This window comes from Thunnus thynnus, chromosome 13, assembly GCF_963924715.1.
Source record: "Thunnus thynnus chromosome 13, fThuThy2.1, whole genome shotgun sequence".
Classification (NCBI taxonomy): Eukaryota; Metazoa; Chordata; class Actinopteri; order Scombriformes; family Scombridae; genus Thunnus; species Thunnus thynnus.
The window spans coordinates 11,875,328-11,901,859 of NC_089529.1; the positions used below are offsets into that span (position 1 = coordinate 11,875,328).

A 26,532-nucleotide genomic window follows, 5' to 3' on the forward strand; every position below is an offset into this window, starting at 1 on the left:
CGGAGGGAGAGAGGTGCAGTGGTGTGTTATATATCTTGTTTGCATTCTGCTTCATCACATAAAACATACATTTTTACTTTTCATTTACCCATATTTAATTCAAGTGATCTTTCATTTAACACACTACCATGTCTCTCTTTCATTTAAAACACTACCATGACTCTCAACCTGACTCTTTTTACTTTAACTGTATCAAACTAAAGTCAAAGGCAAATTTTATGTTAGACTTACTGAGCTTGACAGATCCGTCCATACCCAAGAGGATGTTGTCACTTTTTATATCTCTATGGATCACCTGGTTGGAGTGTAGGAAGTCCAGAGCTTGAAGACACTGAAGATAAAGGAAAAAAAAGCTTAAAAATAGATCTAATCGACACCCACACGTACAAAGGGAAGCCTGTGCTAAACAAATTTAGACAGTTGTTTCCTCTTGGCTCAGTGAAGTGTTCAAATGTGTTTGCATTTGCCCACCTGAATATAAGGGTCACCTCGACACAGCCACAGAAGGAGTGGTGGTATTGCTGATGTCTAAACTTGGCTTCTTACCTCTCTGCAGACTGCAGCAATCTGGCCCTCATCCATGCAGGTCTCAGTCACTACATCTGTCAGCGAGCCACCGGCCAAATACTCCATCACCACCCATAGTTCATCTCCTACCAAGTAACTAAAAAAAAAAAAGATATATATAATCAGTCAGTTATGACACATAGTAGGTGCTTGAGCATGTTACTGCCAGATGTGAAAAATAGCAGAAAGACAGCTGAAATGAAATCAGAGCTGAGGGGAATAGATGCTAAACATTTGATGGGCACAGAATTTCTCATTCGTTTGATTTTGTTCATTTTATGAAAGTGAAGAATTGTTGTGTAGTTTAAAGCTTCTCCTTGTTTACAACAGCAGGTGGCAGTAATGCACCTTATAAAAAATGCTGACCACAATTCAAAAGGAAAATGAAGAAGAAGGAGATGAAGAAAGGATAAAAGAGAGACGTGAGGATGGAGGAAGTGAAATCATCAAACGGGATGTCCTCGCTCACTCCAGCGTCATTTTGAGGAGACGACAACTATTCATGACGCACAGCATCAACTGTCAAATATGTAGAAGTCAGCTATCAACATGTAGAAATTATTAAGTAACGGTTTAAACTCTAAAGTTTGATTACAGATCTATAGCAGCATCTGTCTGTAACAGAATAAGACACAAATAGACAATTTAAATCTGTTAATTACTGAAAGAACAGAACCGACGTGAAGGAGCAATAAAAACAGCTGTAGCCTGCAGAATATGTTTACATAAAATATTGTGATGACTCTAAAAACTGGGCTGATCATAGTCTGATCCTGATCTACAGAAATATGCCCCTGTTTGGAATCAGCTTCAGGTGCAGGGGGCTACAGGCTAGTGAAGATTCCCCCTGCCCATTCTGACTCTGTATCCAAGGCACAGGTGGTGCTGCCTCAGTCAGTGGCGTCTAAAGTTTTAGAACAGCTGCAAAGTGTTTCTACTGGAGGCCATTTTGGGGATGCAAAACCTGCAGGGAAAGGTTAAATACCATTTCTATTGGCCAGGGTGTTTTAGAGATGTGAAGGTATGGGTCAAAGAATGTGTAGATTGTGCTTCCCGTAAGACCCAGGGGAGACAGCCATGTGCACCTTTGCAGCCATCAACTGCATTTAGGGCTATTGGACGGGTGGCACTTGACATTCTTGGCCCTCTCCTGGAGACCCCGGGAAAGAACAAGTATATTCTGGTTGTTGGTGACTACTTTTCAAAGTGGACAGAGGCTTTTCCACTGCCCAACCAGCAAGCACACACTTTTGCTAAAGTTCTGATTAAGGAATGAGTGTGTCGATTTGGGGCGCCACGCAGTGTCCACTCCAACCAGGGTCACAACTTTCTCCTTCACCCTGTATAGGGGTATTGTTTGGGCAAGAAATTGTCTTGAGATTATGTTGAAGGTAGACAACCAGGAGTCATTTGCCTCTGTGGACAATTATATATCTATGCTGAGGGACACATTGTCTACTGTGATAGAGGCAGTCAAGAGGCACCAGGCCAGGGCCTCAGAACAACAGAAAATGTCCTATGATTTTAGGGCTAATTTCCCATATTGTTCTGAGGGAGAACTAGTTTGGATTCAGAATAAGGCCAGGAAGCGTGGGGTGTGTCCAAAACTGCAGAGGCGTTATAAAGGTCCCTTTAGAATGATGGACAGGGTGACAGATGTGCTTTATAGGCTAGTGCCAGTGGAAGGAGGCCAAGAGAGTGTTGTTCACTTTAACCAACTTAAACCCTTCACTTCTTCTTTGGCAGTGTCATCAAATCCAAGCGTCGGCATCCAGAGGAAGTGAACAGGTGAATCATTCAACTCAATCCAGCCGACGTCAGCACCCTAAGGTCCAGTTTGGTGCCAGTTGGGTCTACCACCGTCATCCCAGCCAGGATGCCCCTGCAGAAGTGAGGACACCACCAGCAAGTCGGACTGACTGGAATCCTGCCTCGGAGGATGCCAGAGGAACACAGAGGGCCCAGTCAGGAGACCCATCAGCCTCTAAATCAGAATTTGGGTTGGAGCGTCTTGCTGCTGCAGCTCGGCAATCTTTTGGGAGGGAGGGTGTCGTTTGCAGTTATCTAGGACTGCTGGCGATGAAGACAGATAGAGTGGGGGGTTAGCTGTTCCTGTGTTAGAAGGGAAGGTCTGCTGCCTCCTGTAGAAAGTCAGGGCCAGGACTGTAGAAGAGTGCACCTCAACTTTTCATGAAGTTGCTTATATTTTTATCTATTTGTTGATTTAATAAAGATTGCTCCTTTGTAATACACACCACTGCATTTGTGATTATTCAAAGGCTCTGACACTAAAAGCAGTGTTTTCCTGCTAAATAAGGACAAAACCCACATTCATTACAATATTGCTTATTTAGTTTGTCTGACATCCTTTTCAGGCTCAGGATGATATTATAGGAGACATGCAGCTTTGCGCCGTCATATTTTCCTGAATGAGCTGAGATGTACTTGAAGTGAAAAAGAAGAAAGGAGAATCCTTTTAGCTTATGAAGAAAAAAATAAGTTACAAGAGTGTTTTTTGTTAATGATTCATGATCCAGTCATTTTTATTTTTATGAATAAATATGAAAAGCTGCTTTTAATGCCGTCATTCCTGTTCCACAGGTAGTTTTCCTGATCTGCTGTATTATAATAACAGCCTAATTGTTTACTGTCCCATCGGATCAGCTGACCAATCAATAAACATATTCGATAAAAGGGGTGTTACTGTCCGGTAAAAAACTTCTGCAGAGGATACACCTCTGGCTCCTTGCTCTAATCTCCTCCAGGAGCCTCCTTTCTCCTCTCCTCTGAGGTACATTTAAGGGATTGGAAGAGCCTTGATGATGGTGTAGGGAGATGGGTTTCCAGGTCACAGCCCGAGGACGGAGGAGTGAGGACGCGAGGATGCAGAAATTAGCCAAATGAAAAACACCCAAAGAAACTGAAAAGGATGCTTAGAGGCCCCCTCAATGCCTGACCACAAATCAGCTGCTATTGGCAAGTTAACATCAGATACATTCATACTGCTGTAACTTTAAAATACTATGAATGATTAAAATAAAATAGGAATAGTGCTGGCTGGGAGAGTTTATTTGTGTTAGAACCTTTAACTTGGAAAAACAAACCTTTAACCATCTTTGAAACGAACCTTTAACCATCTTGGAAAAACAAAAAAAAAAATGCAAAAAAAACCCATACATTGGGAATGTGTTTTTATATGGATTTCAAATGGATTACATTTCTATAACCCTAAATCTAAGGGTCTCATATGTAGATCTGTGCAGAGGCAAAATAACGATTAGTCAATTCATTGATTTCTTTCAACAAAAATAACAGTAATTAGGTCTTGACCTCAGAATTGATGGCAGCAAATATTATATCCATGTTTTTGTGAAAACTGACCTGTCCAGGTAGTTTACTATATTTGAGTTTTTGTTTTCCCTCATCACCAAGATCTCGTTGATGATCAGCTCTTTCTTGGGCTGCTGCTGCAGGTTCATCTGCTTAATGGCCACCTGAGGAAACAGACAAGTAATTTATGGTTCAGAATAAGAGTGAGCCATGGTGACTATTAAGGAAAAGGAAATTATAAGTATAAGGAAGTGTAAAGTATATGAGTGTTGTATAATCAGCATTAAAATCTGACTTACCTCTTGGCCAGTTGCTATGTCGATGGCAGTATACACAGTGCCAGACGCTCTGTTGAAACACAAGATCAAAATCACATCAATGATACACCAAGTGCTTTAAAATGTTCTGGCTAAAATCAGACAAAGTCACAGTTCAACAGCTCTGTTTTAACCAAAATTATCATATGATCACTATTTTGTCCATACAGCATAAGGTAGATCTGAAAAAGCTTTGAGTAGTTTCAAGAAACTTATAGCATATACTTGAAATTATGTTCATCATCATTTTGTGCCACAAGAACGGTGCTACTTGTTTCTCAGACAGTCAGACAAGGACATAGTTTAAAGAGTATTATCCATTTCTATATTAATCTGCTTATGGAAGTTCTGGAAGTTAAATTTGCTAAATGATGACAATCATCAATAACTCAGCATTAGATGTACTGGTTAACAATCACATATTATAACTTGATTTATTTTTTACAAAGAAAACCTAACTCTGCTGGGATATTAGGATATGGTGACATTGAGTGGATGAGTTAGTATGTTTGAATGGCACAAAGTGGTCAGTGGGCCAATTAGTTTATACCTGTGATTAAAATATCTTTTTATTTAGGTAAAATCAAGTTGTAATGATATCATAAAATATTAAATTACAATATTACCACATTGCAGTTTACACTTGATGCCAGAGGCTTCAGGAGTTGTAGCTCTTTTACACATTAACACCTACAAATGACGACTGTATGTGCTCATTTTACCACAGAACCTTGACTGATAATGATTAACCTTGGCAATGATGAGCACAAATACTGAATCCACAAGACATTTATGGTTTCTAAAGGAATGGTATGCAGCTATTCTGTCCTTATTTGGAGGTTATCTCATGATACTAAAAACCTTTAGATTCGCTTCTAGTCTTCCTCCTTTCTCTCTTTCTCTTGCTGTCAGCTACACCTGTGTACTGTCAGAGGCTATGAATAATGAACCACAGTTCCTGGTACTAATAAGTTCAAGATAACCCTGCAGAGAGTAAATAGACTGTTATCTACTGTTAAATATAGGAGCTTCCTGATCAAATATGGAAATAGTGAGCATGTCAGAGGCGATAACAACCACACAGTTTTTTATCTGTTCAGATGTGTAGTGAACTTGGGAGAGCGACAGAAAAGCAGCGGCCTTACAAAACAAAAAGACAAGCAGGGAGGGAGAGAGAGAGAGAGATGAGCTAATCTGGCCCTTGGCCATTTCAGGATACAGTTCTCATTTCCTTTCGACTTATTTTTCTCCCAGTCCTTCAGCCTAACCCTGCCTCTGCTTCCGTCTCACTAAAGTGGTCACTACAGCTCCATCTCTCCTGGCGAGACTGACTGCTCCTGAAATTGCTCTATTTCAATAACTGTGACGACTGAGTTCATGATCATGGGATAGACTTACCCTTGTCCTATTTTCTCGAAGCGTGTGTACTTCTTTTTGGGATCCCCCACGCTCACAATACTCCCTGAGTCAGAGAGAAAACAGATATATAACTATTGAGTGTACGTGGGCACAAACAGTTATGATGGCAACCTGAAGACATCACTATAGAGCTTTTTCTAGACAGTTTTCTTCTATTCTAGAGATGACCTGCCTCATAGTACAGGCAGCTCTGCTTCACATTCCTTGCTGGTAATTTGGGCTGAAGTTCTGTGTCAACGTTATACTGCAGGGAATGGAGCAGCTCAGGAGAAGCCACAATCAATAAATGATGTACTGTACGTCTTTGTCCAAATTTGATCACATTAGTGCTCTCTGTTCTTTTGGATCATTCTTCTTAATACACAATATGGGTGCGCTAACGTGGAAAAAAGCCACTGCAAACAAAATATTGCAGTGGTTGTCATCTGAACTACCACACACACACACACACACACACACCGACAAATTTACAAAGACACACATCAGGGCATTAGCTGCCACTCATGTCCTCGGCACTGCTTTTTAGAATGTGAGGAGTTCATATTATCCAATTTCATATACATTACATTTTTAGGCTGATTCTGATCACTTTTAGACTCAGAATCTTTCAATTTGATTCAATTATTAAAATAAATTTAATATATGTGGTTTATCTGTGTGGAGTGTAAGTGTGGAGAAGGCTTTGAAACTGCATTTGGACAATCATTGGAGATAAAAAATTCAGTTTTACAGTTAAATAAATAAATAAAATGTAAAAAAAAAAATCTATTTCGGAGGATTTTATGCACTGTTATGGTGGCTAGTCAAACATTTCTTAGGGGGATGGAGTTGCACTGAATTTGTACCCATGACATCAACATTCAAAAACTCTGGCTGCAGCCAATAAACATAAAAACATGCTGCTTTATGGACACATACTGAGTCTCTCCAGAATCTCCTCATCTGTCATTTTGGACTTCTTCCTCTGGCGGTCAGTGTGGCGATACATTGTGTTGGATGTGTTCTCCGGCTGAACCTGTGACTCCGGCGGAGTCACCACCTCTTTCACAGGAGTGGGAGGCTTTGGTGGCTCCATGACCGAGCGCGTGTAGATCTGCAAGAGGATAGCAGTCAAAGATATGCAGATGGGATTGCAACCGCAGCAGAATGAGTTCTTTAATGTTGCCGTAAAACTTACAGATTTGGTGTGCTCGGGCCGAGGCGCAATGACCGGGGGCAGTTCATCGTCATCATCCTCCTCTTCCTCCTCCTCCTCCTCTTCCTCTTCCTCCTCATCCTCCTCCTCTGACACAGGCGGAGCGATTGGGGGCTCTGACGATGATGTTTTGGCACCCTGGAGGGTAGATAAGAAAATAAGTGTGGATGCATGTGACATGTAGCAGCATGGAATGGAAAGAGTGGGTGCAGATCCTCATATTTTTCCACAAATTTAACTCAAATATTATTTTCAGCCTGCAAACCTCAAATTAGCCATGTACAGAATTTGAGTTCTGTCCAGTTAGTGCTCTAGAGATAGTGAATACATTTTTTAATCCACTATCACCATATAACAGATACAGATTACTGGAGAGTAAAAATGCACCACATCATTAAACACGTGATTCCAAAAGTTGTTACAAAAATAAGCACAAATGTTTGACGTCAACAAAATACAGTTAATCTGTAGTGATATTGTGCAAAAAAAGGGTTAAATTGTCAGGAGCAGTTCTGTCAATAGCAGAGGAAAACATTATGTCAAGTGAGAGCTAAAGAGACAAGTGTTAAAAGAAAGAGTGAGGTGCCATTCAGTGCAGTTCATCTAAGGGATTCTGAGGTGAGGGGTCGGGTCAGGTGTGCCATGAACCACTGATGAGAATGAATTTTTAAGTGGGAACAAACTGTTCTATATTTAACTGTGCTATAGGATAAAACATGCTGCAACATTGCAGTAATGTGCAATATGGTGATGAACTGTAGACATCCCCTCGATATGCAAGATGCCTTTTAACAAGTGTGATTAATATGCCGCAGACATATTTGTTATGTCTAATGCTCGGCCTTTATTTCCCCCCATCCAAAAATTCTGCTTGCCTTGGATCATCTTCCTCTTATGGAATGGAAACATTTTGTCCATTTCCAGTCTGGTCATGCATAAATGAAGCAGTGCAGCATAGCTCTAGTTATTAAAGGGAAAAGGTCTGGCTGAAGAAAGTCCCAGTCCTTCATTCAGACATACTGGGCCTGCTGACCTGCTCCAAGATGGGCCTGGCAAAGACTGCAGTGCAGAAATGAGTGTCTGGCTATCTGTAAGCAAAGCCATGTGTTTCTGTTTTACAGAGCCATGCGGTAATGTCTACAATGGTGATGAAGTTACAGGCACATTATTGGAAATGTGGATCAAATTGTAAGGAATATGAGCTCATACATGCAGTTTGACAGTCATCACAACCCTCTGTGGCATGCGCCCCTGTCCTGCCATTTCAGAGACGGTCTATTCCTTGTGGAAGATAATAAATACATCTGTAACATCAAATCAGACCCCCCGTGAAAATTCGATACAGAGAGTGATGATGCCTCTTAAAATCAGATATTTGTATGCATTTTGCATTAGCCAGTTGGCATATTCAAAAATTAGGAGATCAAATAGTTGAATTTAGCTTGAAAGCCAATGCAGAGATACATTATGTGGAAAGTAATATGGAGGAGTTACCTTGTCAAATAATGCGCTGCAGGTTCTAAGGCTGACAGGAGGCCCAGATGACAGCAGTCGGTTCTGAATGTGAAGGTTGAAAATGGGAGGATTTACTCAAAACAAACCCACACAATGTTTAAGAGTAAGTGGACTTTAGGGGGAAGGGGGGAGGGCAGGGGTACGCTACTGAGGGATGGACATGAGGTCCGTAAATTGTCCCCTGAACATACAGCATGAAGACAGGACATGATAGAGACTAATCATGCCACATGAGGACTGTCCCTGACTTCTCCTCTCTCATCAGATTTCATGTGATAAAAAGTTATTTTAATCAGCTTCCGCTTGGACAATAACTTCCACCTCTGTCTGACACACAAGCACCCGTCACATACAGACAGATGTGTTAAAATTTAGGATTAGCTATCTTTTCCACTGTACTTGTTTGTTTTGCTTTATAGGACTTGACATCCTTATTGAAACCAATAAAAATATATCTCTACAACACACTGTTGTGATATTTAAGTTGACAGCTAGAGAGATGAACAGTCATGATATTTATTACTGCAAATGGCCACATGACGTAAGTTTGGTTTCAGTGCTTTTACACTGATGTCACTTAACAACCATTACATCATCATATAGCAAGTAGGGCTTTTATGATGTGCTGCATATAATCTTAATTCATTTTTGCTTTATGTATTTTAGTGTTATTTTGGATACTTGCTACTAATGATCATAATGGATTCATGTTACATTATACTATAAATCTTTGTAATGAGTTACAGCTCATAATAAACGTTACATTGAGTTGTAGCTTACACATCAATCAAGCCAATTGCAATGAAGTGTAAATGTGGGGATGCAACAAACAAACAAATATGACTAACAACTAACAATTTTAGAGCCATGGGGCTTTTAGACCTGACTGAACTAACACAATTTGAATTAAAACCTCATACAGAGCTTCTACTGTATATAAACATCAATGATAATCCCAAGATTATTAAATTTATATATACATACTATATATTTCATATAATTATTCCACTGTTTCCCTGTTTACTAATAAGCATGACAGGATGTATTGTGTGAGCACAGCAGACCTGTATGAAATAAACATCTAGCATCTTCAAATCCACCACAATTAATTATGAACCTCCAGGTTAAAGCAGAATAGTAAAACACCTTGGCATCCATGCACCAACCATGATGGATCCTATAAAGCTGAACTGTAACGTCAACAACACACAAGAGATGAAATGTCAAGCACTACTGATAATCAAATAAGCTGCTAATGCTGTGATTGTAGCTATGATCAGTGGCCGAGTGGGTTGAGTCCTGTGGTCTAACTCAGGAATTCCCAGGACCTCCTAGATGGTGGAACTAATATAAAATGAGATATTATTTATCTTATGTGTCTTATCTAGTGACTAAACAGGGGAAACTCCTCACATGTTACACCAGGATGGAAAAACTAACCAAATTATTGATCACTTAAAGCAGAAGGACCAAAAGAGGCAACATAGCTGATCCTGAGACACTGCCATTGTCTTTTAAAATGAGGTTTTACCAACATCTAAAACATAGAAAAAATGTAATATTCCTGATAAAAAGTAATCTATTGAAGATTTTTTTCAACAGTTTCATCTTCATTCAGTTTATATAAAAGCAATCTGGAAAGTGGTTGTTTCCTGCCAACAAATCTCATGGAAATCTATAATCTGGACATTAAGCAAAGGAAGAAAAATTTATAATTTCTTACCAAGAATTTACAATTCACTTGTGACTTTTTTGTTCTGAATTCGGATGCAACACAGTGTCTGTAGCGCTAATACCCACAGTTATAAATGCACACTGAGCTAAGGTCAAGGTACAAAGTTGGGTAATTGCTCGACCTAAAATGGAAGGTTAATTAATGACCAGAGATCTCACAATATGGCCAGTGGATAGTCATCTCTTTTTCACCTCACTTATGGGAAAATGGCTTAAAAGGGTTCTATTTCTTAATCCTTGATGACAAGGCAAGATGGCAGCAGGATCAACATGAACAGTAGCAGGTGACAAAGCATAGAAGAGGAAATAAGCTGCTTAGGAAAAAAAAAAACACACCGATTCTCAGATATTTACCTGCATTGCAGGGCAGTCAAAGTTGGTGTTCAAAATAATCTAACAGAGAGTCAGGAAGTTCATGGTGTGTTACTGTCTCTCAGAAATGAGACAGTTTTCTTCTATAGACCAATTTTTTGGCAACTCCCCTGCAGTTTGTGCTTTCCTTAGACAGTGCGCCCCAATCTGTGGCACTGTAGCTAATAGCTGAGTCACCTCTGCAGGCTGTGGACAACTGTGACAGTCCAAGTGAGATGCTCTCAAATACCCTCACTGAGCACGCATAACCTCTTAGCCTCACTGCCACACCCACTTGCCCTTCACTGGCAAAGGGCTCTTTCAAGCAACAAGCCCTGCATGAAGGGATTCCAGTGTAGTTTGCCTGGGGGGAGTGAATCCCACTGAACAGACTTGAGACTCCACTTCTTCACCCGGCTGAGCTTGTACAGGCCAAGGCATTCAAAGCATAGATTACTATGGTCAAAGCCAGGAATGAGGTCAGCACAGCGGGAGCCCTTCTAGATGCAGTTGAGCCTCCAGTGAAGCTCCTCTATGGGTATTTCAAAATCTGATTAAGTAGATTGGAAAAATAAACAATGAGCAGCAGTAGCTCTCACAGCAGTCACAGTTTCTGTGCAAACTGATTGGCGTGTATGAAAAAAATCAGGGCATTATTATGCCACATAGTGAGGGCAGTGAGTTTCTAGAGGGAAACACACATATTTTACCCATTAGAGGGAAAAGTCTGTGTGAAACGAGCGTGCCTGAAAGTAACAGTCTATCCCAGAAAGTCCCAGACAGAGCAAATGAGAGTAAAGTGAGAAAGATTTACTGCAGTGTAGTCAGAGAGGCGTAATTGCTATCAGGATCAAGATGATGAAAAACGCCACATAATGTTGCAACTTACCTGTTCAGTTATTACACAGCTATATAAATCATGAAGAAATATATTTCACTCCATATTTTACTTGAAGTTGAGAGATTTTCCCCAGCAGTGAATTATGACAGTGATAGTGCACGGCTAAAGACCAGAGATGGGTTTGATTTGCAATTGTAGTTTTTTACGATAATTAGTCTGGGGAGGTCAAGATGTGCAGTGCAGCAATAAAATTCTTAATAGAACAGACAGAGGTGCCACCTCCAACAAAAAGGTGCATGTTTAATTAACAGCATCATAATTAAGTTGAGCATTAAATTGTAGTTAACAGTTAGTTATGAACCGATATTTATTTTGTAAGATCATCATTTTATAATGTTTTCTTAAGTATCAAATATTCTTAATAATAATGTTAAGAAATTAACCAACACTAACCAAAGTAAGTGTAAATATAAAATAACTCACCAGAGTGTTTGCTGCTATGTACCCATGTGCCGACTTGTCTGAAAAAGGAAGAAACATTCTTATAGAGACGGCATACTGGAAGGTTTTTGTACATACACGGACAAGAAAATTAACATGAAATGTATTTTGCTTATTATATTTGTCATTTTTGTTTCATTTTATCAGTATTTTGGGGCTGCTTACCTCCCGAGGTGAAGCTCATGTATTTCTGGTTGTTGACGGTCTCTTTGGAGTCGTAGAACTTTAAAACATCCAACACAGCCTGTGGGTTCTTCTTCTGCTCCAGCTTAGTGATGTTTGAGGTCTGTAGGAGCCGCGCCCACTGCTCTGGAATACCCTGCACAGACAGACAGAGGTCAAATGTTAAAAGCTCTGAAGTGAAATGTAAGATTTCAGCTACAATATTCAACTTTTTGCCAGGAGGTAAAAGAGTCAGTTGTCAACAGTAACAGCAATCACAGCAGGAAACTTTTGAAAAATGTGTGTTTCTGTTGTAACACAGGTTTTTTTATGTGAAACACATTGCTTGCTCTAATCATATAGAAATGAAGTCTAACTTCCAGAGATTTGGTGTGTGGTGAGATCTAAACTTGTACGACAGGTTATTAGGATGTTTTCATGAACTTGCAAATCTTGTCAGTTTTTAGAACCAGAAAATCAGGCTGGAGCCGAGGTTACATATGAGCTTTAGAGGTGCCTTCAAAGAGAGCAGGCTAGCTGTTTTCCACTGTGTCCATTCTTTATACTAAGCCTAGTTAATCAGCCACTTGTTGTAGCTTTATATTCAACACACAGATACGGATAGTATTGATTGTCTCGTCTTACTCTCGGGAAGTAAGCAAATGAGTGTATTTATCTGATTTCTCTCTTATTAACTCTTATTTTAAGGCAAGACCACATTTTGTAAGGCTATGTGTTACATGTTTTAATGCCTGTTGAAGGACATTGAGTCTTTTATGGGGACTAAATGTCCTTCAACAATGGATTTCATTCAAAACTTTGTAAACTTGTGCATATTTTTACAATTAAAGCAATACTCAGAACTGTTGAAAAATAGTCTACTGTTCTGCAGCAGAAGCAGTGGTTTCAGGGCCACAGAATAAGATGATATTTGGAGGGGGATGAAGAAGCAAGTCAACAGTAACATACTGTTTCCTTTCAGAAAGCCAAGAAAGAGGTTAAATCAAAGTGGTTTACAACTGTATTAATGTGGCTCTATGTGTCACACAGGCACACAGCTTGTCAAACAAACAAGGAACTGTTTGTTCCTGACCAAATGGATTGAGTATTGTGTAATTAAATAGACTAAATTACATATTCCCGAATGTAAAAAGCTTTCCATCTAGCTGTTCTGCAGATTAATAAACCAAAGGAAGGTGATGAAGAATGCAGGAGGATCTTTTAATTGAAAAGATTATTTCTCTCAGACCTAAACTAAGACGAGTAGACTAGAAAACCATTTCAGGTTCATGTTTTACCTTGTTATTATGGTTCCTATATTATGTTATTATGGTCAATTTCATTTACAGCATAACATTCACACTATGTAAACATCTGTTAATATGTTTTCATTGTTTATTAGATGATGTCAAATCACAGAGGATCTCCTTAAGGGTAGCTTACCATATTCATTATTTAAGGAAAACAATATCATGAGCTCAACTTAATACGATAAGTTCAACCGCAAAACAAAATTACCACAGAGTGGAAAAACATCTCTGTGAAAACAGGCTTTACAAAAACTGAACATTAGATGCTTTAAAAGCTTTGGTTTGGGGCTAACGCTTTGAACCACACTGTTCACTAACTGCATATTTCAAGATGTGTGCATATCAAACATATAAGTCTATAGTTTTTCTTCCTCATATACTAGATCTTCTTAGAATTCCTGCTGGTTTGGATTTGATAAAGTACAAAATCAAGAAATTTTAGGCCTTTTCTATATAAACGACTGACAAAAAGACTGAATCATATTCAGGGTAAAGACAGAAAATAAAAGAAAGAAATAGTGTTTCATGGTATTGTAACTCTCAGCTTGAGACTTGAGCAAGAATAAAACATCTACTGCAAACTGAAACTGCAGATAAAATGTAATTTACTGAGAAACACTCAAGGATTCCTGTGCAGGTTTCACTTGATATGGGAGATAGAGTGATTGTCATTCAAGTCACTCGTATTACCAACTTTATGTGGAGGAAAATATATTATTAGTTGACTCTATCACCTCAGGGAATTGTGATTTTAGAAAAGCGTGTCTGGGACTTTGCTTTCAGATGGGAGGGGAATTTTAGCAACACATCAGTCCTTGTTTATATGCCTGATTGTTCAGTGAAAGAGATACTCACTGTGAATTCTCCTGTTACAGCATCAAAGCCAACATGAATGGTGTGTTCAAAGTCTGAGGGTAGGGATATCTCAGGACGTTCCTTCTCCTTCTTCTTGTTTGCTACAGGAGTCAAACAAAGAATGATTACAGGCTGATTTCTGATGTTTCATACACAGTAAACTAGTAAATTACAAGCGAGTCAATGCAGGGTTCAGCATAAAGGCGGCATGTGGAGAGGGATACTCACTCTTGTCTCCCCCGGGGAAGATGGAGCGCAGGCGGACCTTCTTGTTTTTCTCTTCTGGAGCCATTGGAAGCGGTTTAGAGGCGTGATTCAGTGATGAAGAGTCTCGGGAACTACTGTTCATTCTCAAGGGAGGGGCTGGTGGTTTCTCTTCAATATCAACACTATCAGACATCTTTAGTAGCACTCACAATGTCCTGGGAGAGAGAAAGAAAGTGATGGAAGAGTTCAGTGTGGGTATGGATCAGTAGAGACTGAGGCAGGTGCGAAAGGTTACAAAATCCTTCTTGAGGCATCAATCATAATGACCTTTAATTTTGATTTGTACTTAGTTAGCCCACTATTACAGCAGTCACAAGAGTTTTTACTTGTGTGTGTGTGATTACACACATACACAGAATACTGCTAAAGGTGGGCTCTAATCAGGCCAGTGATGTACCGAATAGGGGTGTCGCGATATACCGGTATTGACGATAACCGTGATATTTAAAAAATAAAATATTGATATCATGTTAATAATACATGTATGATAATATTGTGTAAATAATCTAGAGCCTCTTAAATCATATCTGTTTCTTTATGTTCTCCGTTTTCTGTTTCATACACACACACACACACACATTGTGGATCTTTTGTTTATCACTTCATCTGGTTGCCTTTTCACTATCCATTAAGTGTAATTCTTCTTTATGTGCGCTTTTGTAGAGTTATGGTTACAGACTCTCTCTCCACCTCCCTACACTCGTATTTTCAGTATAATTCATTTGCCAGAAAAGAGACGAAACACACAATAAGCAAAGTTAAAGATGATTTGACTGATAGTGTTGTTTTTAAAAAAAAGTTTCCTAGATATTGCGATAATGTTGTTATCATGAATTCTTTTGGCCACAATAATCATGTAATGAAAATCTGATATTGTGACAGCCCTGGTACAGATGCAGAGGACGAGGTGGATTTCTTTTCTCTGCGGATGGTTACTGAAGCAGCAGAACTGGGGTAATGTGAATGTGACAAAGCCAGATCAAGACTCAATAGCTGCATATCAGATCTAACGGGAGACTCTTAGTTACAGTTTCAAAGTATTCTGAGCTTTGGCCTATTTCATTGTAACACAAGGAGTCCTGTTCCAGCAGCACTGGCTGCAGATCTGGAAACTTCTGATGAAATAGATCTTTGCAGTCATACATTACTGACACTTTCCATAGCAGATATTATTTAGATTTAGAATAATACGAAACTCCTGAAACTGTTGTTGTGATGTGAAAAAAAGAATATTAATGAAGCGCGTTTCCAGGGTATTTCTCCTTATTGAAATAGGCTAAATGTTGTATTTGGTACCGAGATGGAGTCTGATGTTCAGTGGGTCTGTTCAGCTGTGAAAGAGGAGTTGACTCTAAAAGAAGCTGGCAAGAGGAAACGTTCCCATCACTTATCCCCTCATCTTCCATCTACTCATCCCACTACCATGTTAGACTCCTTCACTGCCTCACCCTGAGGCCAAGCCCATCATGTGATGTGCAGCACAACCGTCCCAGAAAGCAGGCCATCAATGCCACCCCCTTAGTGGAGACCTACATTAGCAAACAAAGACCACTCCTCAGCTCTTACACAGTGTGCACTGCCTCTGACAAATCACACATGTGCCTTCACAGTGGCCTTTTACAATTTTACATAACCATCTCCTGCACAAGACAAGATCTGGTTGGTTACACCCTTTTCTTTTCTTTTCTTTTCTTTTCTTTGTTAACTTCCCGAAAGAACTGGTTTTGAGTGTAGGAATTAGATTAGCAGAAAGATGTAACATGATAAGAAGCCATGATTTAATCAGATATTTCTACAGCAACAGCATTATTACACAAGACCTCGGTGCTTTCCCTTTAGCTGCCTCAAATCTTAGAAATGATATTTGTCTTCACGTGAGACTCATTTTTCACTAATGTGTCATTTCCTCATTAACTTGTTTGAACAGGACAACAGGGCCCAATACTTAACAATCTCTCAGATTGTGTTTACTGTCTTTATAACTCTGCAGTGATTCTTGTGTCAGTAAACACAAGAATCAGTAAACAATTCTATAATTAACTGATGAGCCTCAAAAAAGGTTAAAACAATTAAACTTAAATTCCTTCTTTTCTAACTGGGGAACTAAAGGTTTATGTACACATTTAACTTGATTGAGTCTGAACAGTGTCTCATCTAGTTTAACAGTTTTTCCTTCCCTTGGATGACATTACCAATATACATTAATGTGTAATTAGGTTGATTCTAATGTTTTATTCATAAAAAACCAGACTACAAAACATTTGAGAATCCTTATTATGTGAAAAAGTCTTGAAGATCAAACGTTGGTCTAAGATAAAAGACTACCAAAATAATCTTGATGTTTTCTAATGAGTCGGACAGTGTTTTCTGTTCCTCTCTGCTGGTGATGTGATGAGAATAAAAATAATTTTGTTTCACTTTGCAAAATGATAATAATATTGGAGCTGTAAGCAGTACTGTGTGTTTATTTTTATCTTGGTCACAATGTCATGGATACAAGTGTAAGAGTGGCAACCACAAAGGAGTCTGGAACATGCAAGATAAAAACTAAAAAATACTTCAGCTCATTTTCAGATTGAGATTTCATCATTTGCATGCATGAGAAAGTACCGTATTTCCCTTTCCCAAGACAGATTTATGAAAAAGGTCACTCATTCTTGACAGATTGGTTAACTATAGTAATAATAGTTACATGTTGATCTAGCTTAGCTGGACAGCACAAACTATTTCAGTACAACCAGACAGCTACAGAGAAACTTTGACCATGATCTAAATGTATTAGTACATTTCTAACAACTTCTAGCAACAACTGAGAGCTGGTTATTTCCAGGATCTTATGAGATATACTGGTGGTGGCGGTGACTCTGCTGGCAGTTTCTAGCATGCTGGGTTCGTTCTAGATGGGAGTCCAGACAACAGCAGCAAACAGGTTCTCTTAGGTTGGAGGTGAGGCATGTCACCAACAGCAAAACCCTGCGAAACTTGGCTGTTTGCAAAGGAATGTCACAATGTTGACATGCTAGAGCAGCAGGGAGTTTCTGACAACATGGCTATCATAACACCTGGGAGGAAAAAAACATCAGGAAGTTGTCACGGCAATGAGAACGACATGGTGGGATGTCATAAAAGCCTTATGTGCCACTTGACACTATGAGCCAGAATTAAATTAAAGGGTCATTGTGACTATTTGGTCTGTATTTGGCTAAATAGTGTTCCAACAGGAAATACTGCATGTTGAACTGACCTTTAAAAGAAGATCTGAGCTTTCAATTTTCACCACATTTACAAAGAATGGCTTCAATAATACTTTTGAGGTTTTACTTAAAATGCAAGTTGTGGATTTCATATGGAACCATTCAACCTTTGCCACAAAGTCAAACTAGCATAAATATAGCTTAAAAACAATATGAACTTCTTTAACAAAAGAAAAAAAGAGTTTTTCATTACTAATGCAGCTGTGACTGATGCTTCTGTTAATCCATTAACATAATCTTGTGAACCCATCTTAACAGCTATGTCATACAGCTTTTACAGTCATGCACAGAGAACATGTGGACATGACAACAGTAACAGGGATCTGATCAATCAGGTCACTATCTGGTCAACAAAACAGAGGAAAAAAAATCAATGGTTGCAACACCAAATAATAACGAGATGACATGAAGTTCTGAATCCTTCAAACATAAAAATTATACTTGGTTTGTTGAGGGTGAATCTCTGTACTCCTTATCTTTTTTGATATTCATGTTCTTTTTGGGAGCATGCAACACAAAACACACTTACATAAAACAGTGACGGTACAGCGCATGCTCATAAATGATCATTTAAGTAAACAACTGCAACTGGCGAGCAGAGTGAATAATATAATGGTCTGTGGTCATATCTGTGTCAAACAGCAGACTGTGAGCACAGCAAGAATCTCTGCAACCAGGTGAAGGATACATTAGGAAACCGAGGGAACCTAAATGACTCCAGTCCTCTCTGCTGTGTGGCTATCTGGCTAATCACCGACTGCTGGCTCCTCCGGCTCTGCTGAGCAGTCAGACGGCTAAAGATGGCAGATTCATAGAGGCCCAGACATTACTGCTTCTTCATTCACATAAAACACTGACCTATTTACTGTGCAGACTGACAGGCAGGCAAGCAGTCAGTGAGCGCACTGTCCCTGAAACAAGCAGCTCCTATTGCTGAAACACATAGGCTAGTCTCTCCACGTTATAAATCAACTCTACGCAAGTCTTTTGCCTGATACTGAAGATAATCTTCTCTGAAGCTGAAATATTTCACCAGACAAGTAGAAAAAAAGCATCATTAAGAGACCAAGTTCTGTCATTCAGTTAAAATGTAAAACAGCAAAAACTGCAGATGTGTAACGGCTGTTTATGTTGAGTTATCTTTAATAAATGATTCAGTTACTTAATCTGTTATTGTGTGGACCTCCCTTCTTTGTTATGCTAATTTGTCAAAATTACACTCAAACCTCCCTTTGCTCTGCTTGCTTTGGTAGGATGTGACATTTGACAGCGATATAGAAATGTACAAGTGTCTAAAAAAAAACACACAGACGCACCAGCTCAACTCAGACATTACTGGGGATGTTTTCACATTTCTCTTCCATAAAATATTAATCTATCCATGAAGAGCAGGCATTTTCTCTGCTCTTTCAAACATTAATGCTGAATTTGAATGGCTAACACAGGAAAAGGCTCTAATCTTGAGCCCATGGTGGCCCAGTAATGGCCCCCGCAGTGGGGGGAGGGCTCCATAAGCCCGGCTCTTCATGCCACTGATTAGGACACGCTCTCTGTTTGACTTGGCTTTAGCTTTGGCTGCGCTTCTTTGAAGGATGCTGATTACTTGGATGGGATGGACAGCTAGAGGACATTCAAAGGATAAGGAGGAAGAGGGGATTCTCCAGTGTTGCAGTTACTATTGTTATTTCCTTTAACTTAGTGGTGTCCATACTGTACCTGTATTGGCCACTGTAAAGTCAACTGATTGTTTTTTAAAGAGTGAGTCATAAAAGTTAGCCGATTGTTTTTTGAACAGTGAGCCAGAAAAGTGAGCCTATTCCTTTGTTAGTAAGAGCAAAAAATAGAGGCAAACAATTCATCACAAACTGGATTGAAAAGTGTTTTGTGTTTTTCACTGTTTCACAAAAGATAAATTCATCCCCAGACTTCCCAGACCAACACAAGGACAAAATTTGAAAAACACAAAAAAGCACAGACACTTCACCCAGACATTAAAGTGCTGCAAACCGACAGCACACAGATGTCAACATGTTACTGCACAAATGCTCCGCTCTCACATGGCTGGCCTCCCAAGGTCAGAATATAAAACACTCGGTCACAATGTAGATGCCATGCAATGCCATCGCTCCCTTTAATTTCAAACGGGGGTTGGGGGAGGAGTTTGGCGTCTCAAGTTCAGTTCTGTTAAAAAAGGACTCCATTTGAAAGGGACACGAGTTTATGGTCACAAGATCAAAGGCTTGTGTGGTCAAACATGCCAAAGCATCTTCAAGGAAATCATCTAATCTAATTAAAGATTTATTTTAATACAAATGTTAAAATGACTGCAGAGCAATACATTTGTATTTTTGATGCAAGGTTACTGCAAACACTGTCAATATTTCCAGATGACTTCGACAAATGTATTCTTAACAGAGCTGTGAAGTTATATAGTATCACATATAACATATGCCCAAGCAAAAATAAATATGTTGAACATGTGGTTTCCAAAAACATCAATGACAGCAGTCTAACAATTAATTAATGACTGTGACCTTGTTCCTGCACCATAAACAACTATTTCTGATATAAGTTTTTGTTTGATGAGGCTCCACCTATTTGGTTTGGTCTGCAGTAACTCTACTTTGCATACAGCTGCTAATGTTTGGTTCATGAAAGGGACAGTAACACTGTCAGTTTGCTTATAACAGGTGGCAGGTGAGACAGGGATGTGTAACTGTAATTAACTCGAGAACATAGCATAGACTAAATGTTGTCGAGTTCACTGTAAGTACAGAAGTTCCTGTTTTATATCACGCATTAAGATACTGATGCTACTGATTTTCTGTCACAGTATTATAAGTCCAAGAAAATGTTATTCATTTGTACAATGTAACTACAGCATAAGAATTATTATTATGATTATTTTATGGTATTTTAATGATGTCTGAACAAGAGCTTCATGATGTTTACATGACACATTCATAAATATTAAGGTCATGTGTTCATCATTGTCATTGTGTGTTCATTGTGTCACAATAGTGGAACAGTATTACACAAAAAGTTTCTTCCAAATTCTATTTTTAGGAGTTTTCTATTTTTACATGCCTCGGGGAGAGCCATGAAAATGTTGAACATTAGCATCTTTTAATCGTGTTGGTATAAAAGGCTTATGGAGCTGATACGCCAACTGGAGGATGATTACACATTATCAAAGGCAAGTGTAAATGGATGCAATAGCTGCTCTTCCACTTTAAATGTCCATTCACGCTGACCCATTACATCCCTTAGAGATCTGAAAAACTGTCCATTCACATATATTTTCCTATAAAGATTTATTTACTTTTTGACAAAGACAGAACCTGGCAAGGAGCAACACTGAGCATTTATGATGTTTTACGATCCAATCCCACACACAGCACAGCTCATAAACATCTCTAATCAGTAACCAGTATTATTAGCCACCAGCCAGATGTTTGTGTCTGATCTCATTTCTCTTGATCATGGCTTTTTTTTCTTGATTGTCTATAAAACCCAGTGTCATAGTAGCCCATACATACTGATGACTTTTTTTTCTTACTTGGTATTCTTATTGTACAGTATATTACTGCACTATTCCATGCAAATGACACAAAGACTTACACAGTAATGAAACTAGGTCAAAAACAGTTACAAAACGTAATTGTTCTGTAGTGGATATAAAGATGAAAGATACATTTTCTCCGTAGAGTTAGAAAAAAACATATATCTCAGGTTGAACAGTGTGAGATGAGTTGTTGTTTTTCCAGCAATCCATGTTTAGATTACACATTTGTTTCTGATTCAACCCTCATTTAATTTAAATTATTTGACAGAATTCACCTTTTTCTTTGGCTGTTACAATTTGACATTGATCCTCTACTTGGCAACAAAGTATTATGATAAAAACCTGCTTTATTTCTTCATTTGCTCACAGTATTTACTCTCTTTGAAGGATTCAGTGGTCTTACCACAATATGTTTGACTCACTTACAATTAACTAATCCCTCTGCTCAAAGGTTGTGGGATAAAGTTCCTCATAATCAAAACAAAGCTGGAAAAAAGAAGGGTTAGTCTACACTCCAGACATTTATTCACCACAGTCTATCCACCATGACTTTCATTTTACCAGGCATCATCCTTTCCCAAACTCCCCTGCTGGGGAGGCTTGAGAGCTCATACTGTCATTTAATATTTAGTTCTGGTGAAACCGCCCCAGTGTTGCTCTCTCATATCCACACGTGTCTGCACAGACAGACACGCACACACTTTGGCCTTGTCTTAAACTTGTCACTTTAGTTCTCCCATTTTTAATAGATTTATGTATCGACTTCTCACAATAATGGTTTGGTACGTGTTTCTGAGGACATTTAATCAACTGTGTGCACATTTTTTTTGACAATGACACGTCAACAGCAAAAGTAAACAACGTTACATTAAAAGCATGGAATAAAACTATCGAACAGCCAGCTGACAGATATGCTGTGCAGACTGTTCTGACGGTTTGAGCTGCATGCTCTCTCTGGGTGAGCTACCAGTGGAATAAAAGTACTTTAATGTGAAGCCGCTTATTCTGTCAGGTGCGAAAGACATTTCAAATGTCTATCAAAAATGGACAACCAGCAGTATAAATGAGCTTAAAATATGGCAGCTCATTCTGTCGAGTGGACAAAAGCTATAGAAAACTTAAAATTAGCTGCCTTTTTTTAAGCTCCTTAACATGACTGGTTGTCTGTTTTGTGAAATTATTCAGCTCCTGACAGAAAGGCCTAATTTTATTTAAAGCACATTTTTATGACTAGTAGTTTATTCTGATGGGCATTTCCTACCTGACAGAGCCAATTTATGATAGTAATAGTACATTATGATAGCTTTTCTATTCTCCCTGACAAGAACAAGCTACTGCACATCGCTTGACAGAGTAAGCTGCATTTTTTAAGCACATATACACCTTGAAAAAGTATTTTGAAGCAAATTTGTATTCAAGTTTTCAATTTTCAGAAATCCTAAGTACAATTTGGCAAGAACACAGGACCAAAATGAAGACACAAGGTGGATGCAAAACTTTATGTTTGCTGTTAGTAGGCAAACCAGTGGTTTGCGCCACCAACCCAATGATTTGAATACCTTTTTTTGACATGTTACCTATATTTGATAGTTGGTCGTTAACACTTACCGGAAACACAGAGGTAGAATCAAACAAAACACACTGCCAACAAAACCTTGAACATTTACATACACACAATTTTGACTTTCCAAATAACCTTCACAGTTTTTCCCCATGTTGGTGGCTGCAATGCATGATTACAAGAATTAAATGAACACACAGTATGTAACAAGCCATATAATATGGCAATTTTCAAGATGCCAAACAAGAGATTCTGATTGTTTCCCTGTGGGCGATTCAACTGTACTTCACACTGACAGATTCTCAGCCAAGCCTCTTCTGTTACCTTACCATGAGCTTGAAAAAGCACAGGGACATAACACCAATCAGACAGGCCTAGTAAGTTTGGTTTCACAAAACAAACCGACTACGACTAACAGGCTACTTTACTCTTTTACCAACTCACACTCCTGAACCACACTATATTTTGGCTGCTTACTTCTAATGAGTTACTTTGCTTTTGTGCCCACAATGATGCAGGCACCAAGTACAGGTAAGGCTGCTGATCTTGTACTGTCCACTTCAAGGTACCAAAGTGTTTTTTTTTTACATTAGTGTGGCATCGGTGGGCATGTTAGAGTGCCAGTTGGAGGCAGAGAGGGGAGTGGATTCCCTCCTGCCATGCCAGCTGGTGCACCTGCTCTAATGAGTTGAAAGGGTTAAAACAGAGCATGGGGGGAGTGAAAGCAGCATGTAGATATGCACATACTGGCATTTCCTATAGTATTTTTTCAGCAATGTAGTTTTCATGTATGTAAGGTCAGTAAATATACTGTTTTGAGATTATGTGACACGTAGAATCCTTCATGTATGGGGAAAAAATAATGTGTGTCTAATGTGTCAATATACAAAACCTTACTCAAAGCCACTTTGATGGCTCTGTGGCCTGTTCTACAATCATACTACATTTAATATAATCTGCTGCTGTCTCATTATTACAACTGACCATGCATTCAAATTTGATCATCTCTCCCCTGCTATACATAAACAGCTGCATCATGATTTTGCATAGAAAAACACTACCATGGCATTAATATTTGAGTCAACAAGTGTATTAACAGAGGCAGTGTTTTGTCACACTAAGTAGTTGCGCCTCCATGCAGCTGAAACAAGCGTGTGACAACACTGCTCTGGATAATCTTCCCTTTCACCTGGATTTACAAAACTCGAACCATGTGGTCATGACCAAAGCTTTTCCAGATTTCTCAATTTTTCTAAATTTAGCAGTAAAACTTTGCCTGGGGTTTTTCCAATTCAGCTTAAGTTTTTTTACTGTAGCTGGAACATACAGCATGTGAAGTTCTCACTTTAGGAAATACAGCGCAAATCCACCAAAAGAGGACTAAAATGTGAGTTTGTTATAATCAGAGCAACTCTCCCCATAGAAGAACAGACAGTCCCCTTTTGAACTGCATCTGAGATCATCTGAAGTCTTTTCATTCTCACTCTCTCTCTTCCCACTTGACGGCCCCCCAACTTTTTAGATTCCACATCCTGTTCAACTTCAGATTCAAGTTCAGACGCCCCTCTGTAACTCTCTGCAAACTCTTGACCCAGTGAAACTTGGTAATCTCTTAAACCCTCTGAAACCTCTTCTTCCTCTGCAACACTTCCTCCTTTTATTCTCTGCAGTCTCTATCCATCTGGATTGTCTTCATCCATTGCATCATCTTACTGTAAAGACTTTAGCACCTCTTACTTTCGGGAATCTCTAGCCCTCCTGAGGCAACCCCTCTGACTGTCTTGCAGTCAAATTTGCAATTTGTGTTTGATACATTAGAAAGAGTACAAGTCAAACAAGGACTCTCTCTGAGGTTTGCAGACACAGATAAGTGTACAGAAAGATATAAACACACACATAGACGAAGTAGCAACAGACATCAAGTAGGGAGATTATGGAGGCAGCTGTGTCAATGTGTCAGTGTGTGAGTGTTTCCTCTCTCTCTCTCTGTCTGTCTCTCTCCATCCATCTCTCTCACTTACTCCCCCTCCCCTTTCTGAGACAAAATGGCCAGATGGCTTCCAATCCTACATGCTAATCCACAACACACAGACTGTAGCTCTGACACACCTACCACAAGACGACTGCTCTGCTCTAGACAGCAGCTTTGCCCTCAAACACACACACACACACACACACAGACACACAAACACACATACACGCACACACACAGAAACACCCAAGTTTGCGCAGCTATCCTTGTTAGGACATTGCATTGACTTCCATTCATTGTGGACAGCCTAACATAAACCCTAATTCTAACCAATTCATGCCTAACCTCAATTCACACACTACCCCTAACCCTAACCCTAACCCCTAACCCTAACCCTAACCAGGACCTCATAAATGATGTTTTGCCTCTTTAGGACTGGGCTTTGGTCCCCATGTGGACTACTGGTCCCGACAAGGTCAGTGTTTATACCAGAAAAGGTCCCAATGAGGTAACTAAAACATGCTCACCCCACACGAGACCACTGCGCATTTCTAAACTGTTGACAAGAGACCTTAACGGTAACTGTACTGAACAACAAGCTGTCTGGCAGCATAACTCACGCAGACTAAGTCCTCAACAGATGGAGGCCTACTTGTATGTGTTGTGTGTCCTACTATCATATTTCAGGCAGCACAGTTAGCAGGCTACAGGCCAAGATGAGGTTCTGTGTCTACTGCTTTTGTTTGCCGAGGTGAGGTAAGAGAGGCTGTGTGTGTTGGGTTACACCGGCCAGTGGAAAACATGGGGAAACCCAGAACTGCACACTAACACACATGGTAAAAAACAGTCCAACATACTGGAAAATAAATGTCTCACATTGTTTTATCATACAAATGAAGTGCTGCTTTTATTATGCGTCGTCTATGACCATTTTAAATAAATGTACATATCAATTTATGCTTATATGTGGTAACAGATTAGATATACACATTTTGGTTGTACAAGTCAATTGAACAAAGGAAAACCAAACACCTACTACTGAAATTATCCACAAAGCTGAGAGATAAGAAGGTTAGTCTCTTCAATAATACCGTTTCTAATATTGCAAAGAATCCCTTCCTGACAAATCATGCTAGAGTAAAATCATTCATTATTAAAGCAAAATGTCACATGTCTTAGGTGAAGCAGGAAAAGAAGTACCCTCATTTATTATAACACTTTCAAAATAATACTGTAAAAGATCTAAATGTGGATTTTATATCCCTTTACAGTGATGATTTACTAAATTATTGTCTTCCCCTCTCGTCAATCTGTCCAGGTTGTTCTATCTGATGCAGGTTGTTCACTATAATATATGAGTAATAAAAATAAAAGTGATGGTAGTTTTGGTTTTGCTGGTCGATCACAAGAGTCAGCCATGAAAGTGTTTGTCAAGCCACAATAAGCTCACCTGCACGATTCTTGTTTACACTATAAACAGTGTGCTGGAAGGTGCACTTTTAGTAACAGAGAATGTACATCTACAGTATATGAGACCAGTCACATTACCTACTGCCTTTTGATTGGCGTGTGTTCTTTCTTTGCACTTATAAAATTTTCATGAGGTGCATGTAACCTACACAGAGACAACAGCCTACACTGGCTGAATATCTTCAACTGATGGTAAGCAGCCCTACACAGACCCATATAGACAAACATAATACAATATTGTCCATTTGTCTGTAACAGATCTGTGTAGATAAGGGTGTGATGAATATATAATGCTTGTGGTATGGGGAGCGAAGAGTCTAATAACCCAGAGTGGAGAATTATCCAG

General features: G+C 39.2%; 1 protein-coding gene across 4 annotated transcripts in view; it reads right to left on the reverse strand.

Moving 5' to 3' along the window:
- The window catches only part of LOC137195512 (serine/threonine-protein kinase PAK 3), a 47,229-nt gene that overhangs the window by 4,364 nt on the left and 16,333 nt on the right, over positions 1-26,532 (reverse strand). For 3 of the 4 annotated variants that reach the window (XM_067607939.1, XM_067607940.1, XM_067607938.1), the window contains 12 exons: positions 14,326-14,519; positions 14,098-14,198; positions 11,936-12,089; positions 11,753-11,790; positions 8,323-8,385; positions 6,811-6,966; positions 6,552-6,726; positions 5,613-5,676; positions 4,197-4,245; positions 3,949-4,061; positions 547-664; positions 232-331 (listed from right to left, as the gene is read on the reverse strand). In XM_067607939.1, coding sequence (XP_067464040.1) covers positions 232-331; positions 547-664; positions 3,949-4,061; positions 4,197-4,245; positions 5,613-5,676; positions 6,552-6,726; positions 6,811-6,966; positions 8,323-8,385; positions 11,753-11,790; positions 11,936-12,089; positions 14,098-14,198; positions 14,326-14,497 — 1,303 coding nt within the window. In that variant the 5' untranslated portion in view covers positions 14,498-14,519. The remainder of the gene's footprint in view (positions 1-231; positions 332-546; positions 665-3,948; positions 4,062-4,196; positions 4,246-5,612; positions 5,677-6,551; positions 6,727-6,810; positions 6,967-8,322; positions 8,386-11,752; positions 11,791-11,935; positions 12,090-14,097; positions 14,199-14,325; positions 14,520-26,532) is intronic. The other variant, XM_067607941.1, reaches the window with a different exon arrangement.